Source organism: Eptesicus fuscus, chromosome 13 (genome assembly GCF_027574615.1).
Source record: "Eptesicus fuscus isolate TK198812 chromosome 13, DD_ASM_mEF_20220401, whole genome shotgun sequence".
Lineage (NCBI taxonomy): Eukaryota > Metazoa > Chordata > Mammalia > Chiroptera > Vespertilionidae > Eptesicus > Eptesicus fuscus.
The window spans coordinates 44,551,037-44,561,634 of record NC_072485.1 but is presented as its reverse complement, the minus strand read 5'-3'; the positions used below and the strand labels follow the sequence as shown (position 1 = coordinate 44,561,634).

General features: G+C 37.9%; 1 protein-coding gene across 1 annotated transcript; it reads right to left on the bottom strand.

Moving 5' to 3' along the window:
* Positions 1-7,232: 7,232 nt before the first annotated feature.
* LOC103302830 (olfactory receptor 56B4-like) lies at positions 7,233-8,219 on the bottom strand. Its single transcript, XM_008159887.3, has one exon. It carries the CDS (start codon positions 8,217-8,219, stop codon positions 7,233-7,235), a length of 987 nt encoding a protein of 328 aa, XP_008158109.2.
* Between the last annotated feature and the right edge of the window lie 2,379 nt (positions 8,220-10,598).

Sequence of the window (10,598 nt, the reverse complement as noted above, 5' to 3'; positions counted from 1 at the left end):
GAGGCTTTTGGCTTCGGAAGGGGCTGAGCTTGGGATGGGAGGGAAAGGGAAAATATCAATGGAAACATATCCTTAGGTGAGAATAAAAAGAAAAAGAAAGAAATGTCATATCCTATGAAAGACACATCTTGAAAATGCTTAAAGAAAGTTGTCATTTTTTCATGGTGAAGGGAGTGGAGTCCGTGTTGATGAAAATACCTTGGCGGCTGTGGTGACTGGCAGTGGCTGCAGCAGTGGGGTGATGGGGCTGGCACCTTCCCCTGATCAGCCTGGTTGCCTCAAGCAAAGGGAGGCCAGACTGAGGCTTAGGTCCGCCCCCAATGGAGAGCGGGCTTAAGCCATCCATAGGACATCCCCTGAGGGCTCCCAGTATGTAAGAGGGGGCAGGCTTGGCTGAGGGACCCCTCCCCAGTGCACAAATTTTGTGCACTGAGCCCCTAGTCCTATATGATAAAGAGGTAATATGCAAATTGACTGGGCTTGCAGGGGAGGGCAGTTAGGGGCGACCAGGCCTGTAGGGGAGAGAAGTTGGGGGCTACTGGGCTGTCAGGGAAGGGCAGTTGGGGGGACCAGGCCTGCAGGGGAGGGTAGTTGGGGGCGAGTGGGCCGGAGGGAAGCAGTTAGGCATGAGATCAAGCCTAAACCAGCAGCTGGACATCCCCCGAGGGGTTCCAGATTGGAGACAGTGCAGGCTGAGCCAAGGAACACCCCCACCCCCACCCCCACATTGCACAAATTTCATGCACCGGGCCTCTAGTCTATAATAATAAAAGCATAATATGCTAATTAGACCAGATGTCCTTCTGGGACAAAGCCGGGGCTGCAGCCCATGGATCTAGGCAGCCTCTGCTCTGTGAGGGAGGGATCCAGGCAGTCATGGCTGTGAAGGTCTACTCTTGCACAAGTTTTGTGCATGGGGCCACTAGTATAAACATAAAAATGTAGATGCCTCTTCTGTTGGAAACCTCCTATTTGTTGCTTCAGATCAAGTTTGCACCCTGCTCAGTACCCATAGAGGTTAAAATCTATGGCCTCTGGATTATGGTTAGATTTGGCTACTGGGAGTAAGCTGGTGGGAGTTCAGAGGGCAGCAAGAAAGACAAGTTGAGATATTTATTTTTTTGAATCTTTTTCTCTCAGTCCCAGTGTTGGGCAGTGTCTGTGTTTCCCTCCTGAAGGCCTCCTGTCTCCATCAGGTGGTTCCCCCCTTGCTGTGGTTAGCACTGGTCAATACTGGTAGCTGTTTCTTCCCCATTGCTCCTCAGATCTGTGGGATGGCAATGGCTTTTGAGGTTGCCAGCTCATGTGTATTTCACCTTTCCTGTTTTTATTACTATTAAACTCTTCCCATATCTTTGGAATTTGACTTTATTATACCCTGCCCTTTGTCCCCTTTAGCATGTGCCATCTGTTTCCCTTGGGACTTTGACAGAGCTGCCTCCTTATTTCAACTCTCTCTCTCTCTGGACCCTCCTCCTGAATCTGCTCCTTCTCTTTCCATTCTTTGACAAATTCCTGAAACATTTTTTTTTTATATATATACAGCTCCCCATTCTTTACCTTTTATAAATGTATTTGAGACTCATATTCTCTTACTAAATCAAAATGTTCCCCCACCTACTGCTTTCTTAAAGTTTACATTTAAGTAATTCAGTCTTATTCTTGGTCCTTTAATACTTAGTTCTTTTCATTCTTACTTGCTTGATTTTGTTCTCTCTTGAATGTTGTAGAACATTTTCAGGTATTTGTATCCCAAAGTATATTTGGGCATTTTAGTTTTGGAATTTTCAATATCTGAGAATATTTTGGTTACCTATTTTTGTGAATCATACCTTACTCTGTCATATATTTAGGAATCAGTAGAATGTTTCATCTTGTGCTTTTTCTAACATAGTGCAATTCATTGGGAAACTCTTTTATAAACATTTTAAGTTTTATACACTTTCTTTTCCATGGCCACTAAATGTTATCATACGGTTTTATAACATTCCCCCCTATTTTTGAATGGTTTTAGTTGCTGCATGTATATAATTTTGGATATATGTATGTTTTGCTTTAAAAATCATACTTATATTATTTTCCTTTTATGTGATTTCTGTGTCTTATAAGCTTAAATTGAACTCTAAGTGTAACCGGGCATTCAATGGGTCTGTGTTGCTCGTCACTACTTGAGCCAATTAAAAAACAGGGTTGAATCATATATGAGAGTTTATTCCAATACTGCTGGCTGTGTGGGAGAGCAGCAGGTCATCCACAAAAATTAGTTCTACCAACTGCTTATATAGGGTAGGACAAAGGTCACATGGGGAAGTAACCAAAGGGTATGTATAATGGGCCATTTACAGATATTCAAAAGAGCTGGGATAGTCAAAGGGCTTAGTGATATGCAAGGCCTGGGGTCCTCAAAAGGCTAGTAATTCTGGTTTCTGCAACAAAGTTCCAGTGCAGCTGTCAGCCAGATTAGAATGTGCCTTCTTTAATCAGAACAAAACAATCACAGTTAACAGAGCATGACACATATTTCTTACAATTCTAGCTGGTTCCCCAACATTCTATTTCTGCCACTATCATAACAAAGAATTTTCCAAGATGGTGTCTGTGGGAGTCTGTAAGCTTTTTAAATTGATATGGAAACATATTATCTATATTTGCATTATTTTGGGGAGAGAATCTGTTTAGCTACCATCAAATTCTCAAAAACATTTCATTATCCAAACAAGAGATGATAACTGAAACTCATTCCTTACTCAAAATTTTGATCAAAATTCACTTCTGTGTGACTTAGAATTTTCAATGGCTGTCTTTGGTTTTGTCACACAATTTATTTACATGGAATTGCTTTTCCTGTTAAGGAGAAGTATGGAGACGAGGGGATCAGTAGATGAGTGGATAAAAAAGCTGTGGTACATTTACACCATGGAATACTATGCAGCGGTGAAAAAGAAGAATCTCTTACCTTTGAGACAGTAAGGAGGGTACTGGAGAGTATTATGTTAAGTGAAATAAGCCACTCAAGGAAAGACAAGTATCACATAATTTCACTCATATGTGGAATCCAATGAACAAAATAACTGCTGAACAAAATAGATCCAGAGATATAGAAGCATGGAACAGACTGACAATCTAAGAGGGAAGTTGTGGGTTGGGCACCTGAGAATAACCAAAGAATTTATATGCATATATGCATAACCCATGGACTCAGACAATATTAATAGTGTGGTGAATGCCTGAGGGTTGTGAGGCAGCATGGAGGGGATCAATGGCGAATGAAAAAAGAGGACATCTGTATTACTTTCAACAATAAAGATACATTCAAAAAATTTAAAAAAAGAAAAAAAATTATGACTGTGTGGTGATAAATATTAACTGAATTTATGGCGGTAGTCATCTTGCCATATATACATATATTAAATCATTATGTTGTATGCCTGAAAAATATTTTAAGTAACTAAACAGTGGTTTCTATATCTGTCACTAATTGATTATTATGCCACCCTTACGGCACATTAAATGTATATCTATACTAATAAAAGGGTAATATGCAATTTGGTCAGGGTGCCCTCATAGTAACGACTGAACAGCAGGCTGTGTGGGGCAACCAGGTTGACAGGGGGGTTAGTGAGGGACAACCAAATGACTGAACAGCAGGCTTGTGGGGCGACCAGGTCATCACGGGGGTTAGTGAGGGATGACCAAATGACTGAATAGCAGGCTGCATGGGGCGACCAGGCCGGCAGAGGGGGGCATTTGGGGGCAACCAGGCCAGTATGGGGGGGGGAGGCAGTGAGGGGTGACCAGGCCAGCAGAGGGGGGGCAGTTAGGGGCAATCAGGCCAGCAGGCACAGGGGGTTAGGGGTGATCATGCTGGCAGGGGGACAGTTAGGGTTGATCAGGCAGGCAGGCAGGTGAGCAGTTAGGAGCCAGCAGTCCTGGATTGGAAGAGGATTGGGCGTAAACTGGCAGTTGGACATCCCCTGAGTGGTCCCGGATTGGAGAGAGTGCAGGCTGGGCAGAGGGGACCCCCCCCCATGCACGAATTTCATGCACTGGGCCTCTAATATATATGTATATTCTATTTCTAGGCAATCTACTATTTCTATTTTCTTCTGATTAATTTTGTGCCAATATAAAGCTGAATTAAAAGTTCTAGTTTTATAAGAAATTTAATACATAACATGACTATATTCCTCTTAGTACTTATTCTCTTGAATTTTAAAGCCCCTTTTATGTGTTTATTTTATAGATGAACCTTAGAATTTCTATGTTGAGTTTTAAAATAACATTTTGATTGGGATTGTGTTAAACTTGTGAATTAATTTTGAAAAATTATTGACATCTTTATAATATTAAATCTCCTCTTTCATAAATGTGAATCTTCTATTCCTGTGTTTCAATGAACTTTCATTAAAATTTGGTACCGCCCTGGCGGAGTTAGGTCAGTGGTTAGAGCATTGGCCTGCACACTGGAGGGTCTTGGGTTTGATTCCAGATCAAGGGCCTGTACCTGGGTTATAGATTCAATCCTCGCCCCTAGCCGGGGTGCATACAGGAGGCAACCAATCTATGTGTCTCTCACATTGATGTCTTTCTTCTCTCTCTTTCACTATTTCTAATAATCAATGGAGAAAAAAATGTTTTCATTCCTTTGGTGAGGATTAAAAAAAATGTTACCTTTGCTCTGTTCTGATTATAATTGCTAATATTTTGGGATGTTTTAAGTGCATATAATTTTTTTGCACTATGTACTTCAATGTGTACTTATGACATGGAAATCCATTGATATTCCCTTTCTCAGTGTTATTATGTTGGTTTTATTTCCTTGTCCATTTATCCACTTTGCTTAACTTGTGCCACTTTTAAATGTTTTGGGAGTTTTTTCTTTATCAAACCAACCCAATAAATATTTTGTATTTACTTTATATATGCAATTGTGTTTGTTATTTTGTTTTATGTATTATTTGTTTTGCTAATCTATTGTCAATTCTTAATATTTTTTGATCAGCACTTTTATTTTGATTTTCTAAGTATACCCAAAAGTTGTTGCTTGCATACATATTTCTTCTCTTTAAAATAATTAATATATCTTAGTTTTTGTTTCATCTCAATGAAAATGCATAGAAATTCATGGCAAATGTAAAATAATTATGAAGGCAAACATTTCAATTTTTGGGGTTGAATTTAGTGGGACTTCAGCTACAATTTATATGAAATAAAATGTCTCTTTTTGTTTTGTCTATTTTTTTTTTTGTACCAGATGTAACAAAGCAGTCTTTTGTTTGTAGTTGCTTTTTGTTCTGGGACTCTTGGAGATAGAATTTATAACTCTCGATCCCTTGGCTTATTATTTATTCACTCACAATCTTAGAACTTAGCCTCATCATTTCTGTTTCCTGATCACAGATTGAGTCTCTAAAAAAGTGAAGAGCTCTAGAGAAGGGAAGCACTAAAGGTCAACAAAGAAAGCCAACCATTGAAGCTAAAGATAAGGCAAATCATCATGTTTATTTTATATACAAGTTATTAGAAATTAACTTTAGTTTTTTTTTTTACAATTTAGTCTTTAGGTGACAAAATATTGTTCTGTGGAACTGTAACTGGATTTGAGGAATAGGTAATATATCCACAATGCATACAGTGACTCATACAATGACTGTTGAAATGTGCATCTTGTTACTTTGGGAAAAAGGTGAGAATTACTTCCTTGGTATTAAGAATAGCTGCATCTTTTAAAATAGAAGAGCAGAGTTATTTTACTGTTGTATGAGAATTCAAATGTACATAAAAGGGTGTATATGGAAGTTGAGTAGTCAAAGGTGTGAACCTTGCTGGTAATTAATTTATTGTGACTCAGTTACCAACTCATGCTTTTTGCTCTGTGAGAGTGAACCTGGAACCTTTACATACCTGTGTCAGTTGGTCTAATCCTCAACTTTGTTGGCTGAAAAGAATGGAGAGACATTGCAAGAAGAAAGTTATCTGTTATTTTTTAAATTGAGGTGAAATTCACATAACATAACATTCAGCATTGTAACCATTTTAAAGTGGCTTCCAGTACATTCACAATGTTGTGCAGCTCTCACTTCTAATTACAGAAATTTTCAACACCCTCAAATGGAAGCCTGTACCCATTAAACAGTTGTTCCCCATTTTTCCTTCACCCTAGCAGTCACTTATCTTCTTTCTGTCCTTATGAATTTGCCTATTTTGGACATTTCATATAAATGTGTCCTTTTCTGTTTGGCTTCTCTCAGTTAGCATGATATCTTCAAGGTTCATCCATGTTGGAGCATGTGTCAGTACTTCTTTACTTTTTTCTGACTGGATACTGTTATGCCATTGTATGGATATATCTCATTTTGTTTATCCATTCATTAGGGAATGCACATTTGGGTCCTTTTCATTTCTTGGTATTATGATGTGGCTTCTTATTTTGGGAGAAAAGTTTTGTGAGGACATGTTTTCAATTCCTTTGGGTATGCACCTCAGCATGGAATAGCTGGGTTCCATGGAAACTCTGTTCAGTCATTGGAGAAGCTGCCAGGCTCTTTTCTAAAAGAGCTGCCCCAGTTGACATTCCTGCCATCTATTGTTGCTTCAGCCCTGGAAGTGATTCCAAGAGGTTGTTCTCCAAGGTGAAATCATATACAAACCTCCTGAGGTCATTCTTCAGACCATGGTCCAGGACATTTTCTGTGCTATATAGGATTCAGCTGACCTATGCCTCCTGACTCACTGTATCATGAATGAAGTATTTATTAGACATCTACTATGCACAGAGTTGTGTACTAGGTTCAGAGAAGGTACAACATGAACATGGTTGAGGGTCCTTGTACTCAAAAGTGTGCATTTTTGGTAGTTGTGAAAATGGTAAAAATTAATTTATATTTAATTAATTGGTTATTTGGAAGTACTTTTTAGGGCCTTTTCTAGGACTATTTTCTTCTTTTCCTAGGAAGAAAACTTTACCACCAATTAGATGAATTTTTCCATGTGTATATCATATCTAAAGGCATCAGAGCTGTGTAAAAGTGTGTCTGTCTCCGAGCTGCAACAATGGTCACAGATAATTATATTGTATTCTCACTTATTTCTAGTTATAGGAAATTTCATTATAATTTTCATATGCCTATTTTGATGAGTAAGGCTACATTTTAGTGATGCTATAGGCCATTTCCCCCCATTTTTTACAATCCAGGTCTATAACCTGTTTTCTTCCCAGCACCTATAGTGACTTATAAAGCTAAGTTTACTTCTGAAATGAATGGACAATTCTTCACCGACCCAAGCAGCTTCGGGAAACCCAGTCTGAGCTCATGCATCCTGAGAGCATAGACCATGGGGTTGAGAGCAGGAGGGATGATATTGTGCAGCACATTAAGGAGTACAGGGATAAGGGGAATCTTTTCTCCTACAAGGTGTGTGACAGACACCACTATGATACCTGAGTAGAAGAAGAGGATGAGGATGAAGTGGGAGCTGCAGGTGCTCAGAGCCTTGGACATTGCTTCTGCTGAGTTTAGTCTCAGCACAGTGCGAAGGATTAGAGCATAGGAAGAAAAAACCAGAGCCATATCGCTCCCAACTATGATCCATGCTAAGAACAGTTGGTAAAATTTGTTCACAGTGATGTCATCACAAGCTAGACTGATAACCCCCAAGTTAGAGCACAGGCAGTGGTCAATTTCATTCTTGGAGCAGTAGAGTCTTTGGGCCGCCAGGACAGGCACTGGGATGGTCAACAGGCCATTCCTGAGCACCATGAATCCTGTGACCTTGACCATAAAAGCGTCAGTGACTATGGAGGGGTATCGAAGAGGGTGACAGATGGCTATGTATCTGTCCACTGCCATGCAGAGGAAGATACCGGACTCCATACAAAAGAAGCAGTGGATGACATACATCTGAGCAAAACATTCAGGGAGGCTGATGGCCTTGGCATCAAACCAGAAGATAGCCATAATCTTGGGCATAATGGTGGTGGCCAAGCCAATGTCGACGAGTGCCAATATGCCCAGGAAATGGTACATGGGCTCATGGAGCGTGGGCTCATGTTGGATGGTGATGAAGATGAGGAGATTGGCAGCAAGAGCTAATAGGTAGAGCAGAGCCAGGGGCAGGGAGAGCCAGTGCTGCCACTCGTGAATGCCTGGGAGCCCCATCAAGATGAACTGGGAGATGTGGAGGCTGGAACTGTTGGTAACACTGGTGGAGGTGTCCATGGCACAGGTGCCCTGTTCTCAGTGTCTGTCCATAAAACCTAATTAGGAAGGAGGCTACATTTGAAAATTCAGATGAAGGTCTTAATTACTAAGAGACTCCCACCAAGGACTCAGGTTCTTTAACCATGAGTGAGCTTCAAGTTTTTATATATTTATTTTTGCTCTGGGTAGCATTTCACAGAGGACAATAAAGAAGGCCAAAATTTGTTCTAAACAGAAAGGTTGGAATAGCTATTTGTCATCATCACTTGTATGCCTAATAAGCATGTCCAAATACATCAACAATAATATCTCCAACTGATAGCAAATACTAATATTTGGTTTACTCCCATTTTTCTGTTTTATGTTTAAGCTGTGTACATCTATAATATGGAGATACTATTATATGTGTCCTCTGTCTTTAAGCAATGTGTTCTAAGACATAAAATAGGTGGTCAGTAAAAAATTACTGCATGAATAATAAAATGAACCATGACTTTCCAGTATCACTAAAAGCAATGTGGAGTCCTAATTTTAATGACTGCTTTCTATTCCTATATTTGACTGTTCTTAAATTAATAACCAATATTTTACCTTTCTGTGTGGAATATCAAAAATTATACAAAAATGATACATACAAAAGTCATAGCGATCTTAAAATTTTATTTTTAGCAGTATTTATTTTTAGCAGTATTTTGGTATTATTTTAATGTCACACATGTACATGTGAGAAAATAAAACATAATTAAAATATAAACCCATGATTTGGATTCCCAAATTCCTTTTTTTTCACCAAATGCAACCAGTAATAATTTCTTGGGAATCTTTCCAGAGATAGTTTTTGCATGGACAACAATATATATACTATTTCCCCATAAAAGACAAAAACAAATGTTAGTATACCAATCATACCTTTTTTATCTTTTGCTTCCTTGACTGTTCTTTTTTAGCTTAGTTCACTTGGAGACTGTTCCATATTGCCATATAGATATACCTCATTGTTATTAAGTTGCATGATTTTCTCCCACGTGGATGTCCGATATATTTTTGAGAACTTTTGATGAACATTGGTATTTCCAGTAATTTTATGCTGTAAAAATCATTCAAAAACGTACTTGGTCACATATTTTTAAGCATATGTGTAAGTTTATCTGCAGGATAATTGCCAAGAAGTGAATTACTGAGTGAAATGGAATAAATGATTTTGATTGATATTGCCAAATTGTCTTTTCAAGAGTTTTTTTCTGGTCCTGTATGATAGTAGGGCATTTTTAATGCTCTTAACATACACTGAAACGTTGCTTCATAGGTACATTATAGTACTTTATACACCCAGAATGTGTTCATGACCTATTTTATCACAGTCATGCAATGATTGAAAAATCTAATTAAAAAATTTTGTTAATAGAATAAGTAAAAGTTGAAATTTCAGATTTGGTTCACCTTTCCCTTTATTATTTAGTAAACTTTGACATTTTCAAAGCGCGGCCCCCGCCCCCCATACTTATATGTACGTAGTCAAAACATTATTTCATTTGATCCTACATGATGAGTTGAACATAAAGCAAAAAGTGAAGATTGACTACGTACATATAAGTATGGGGGGCGGGGGGCGCGCTTTGATTTTCAAGGGCTTATCATGGAGTCTGGCAGCACATATTATTAATTTCTATGGGATTCATTATACCTTAAAAATATTGCCTTTAACTGTTGAGTTTTCTGTAAATAGTTTCTCCTATTCATTTTCATTACAAATCTATCCTTTCAAAAAATCACATGTGCATACACAAACTTTTATGTATTCATAAAAAGTTCACTTTTAAAATTAATTCTTTCATGATATTTAAGCTTTAAATAATGTAAATCTTGGCACTTAAATAAGTGTTTTCATGCATTTTCTTTACAAACATTTATTTTAAAATTAATTTTGTAACCAATTTGAGATTTGACATGGAGTGAGAAAGTCCCAAAATTAATTTCACCCATAAAAGCTAAACCATTGTCCCAGCACTATTTAGTTAAGAAGCCTTCCCTCCGCATTAATTTACAATGTGCCCTTTTTGTCAAATATTCAATCCAAACACATATTTAAGTATTATTGTCAGAAAGGACAGTCTAGTCTGTTTTTATTTCCAGAAGCAATTGAATTATTATATTTACCAATGGTAGGAAAGAGTCTTACTAATCATTTCAAATAATTTTTAAAATAAAAAAAGATTGGTTGTCATATTTTTTAGTATAAAAGTAAAACAAATTAATTTTGGAAGAACTCATTTTTATTCTACTGAATCTTTCTATTTATAAATTTGTTTTGCCTTTCTGTCATAGATATTTTGGGAATTTTCCCATTACTAGTACTTTTTTGTCTTATTATATTTCCTAATTGGATATTACTACTTA

Coding starts and splice junctions, on each gene's coding strand:
- LOC103302830 (XM_008159887.3), bottom strand. CDS start 8,219: ATGGACACCTCCACCAGTGTTACCAACAGTTCCAGCCTCCACATCTCC.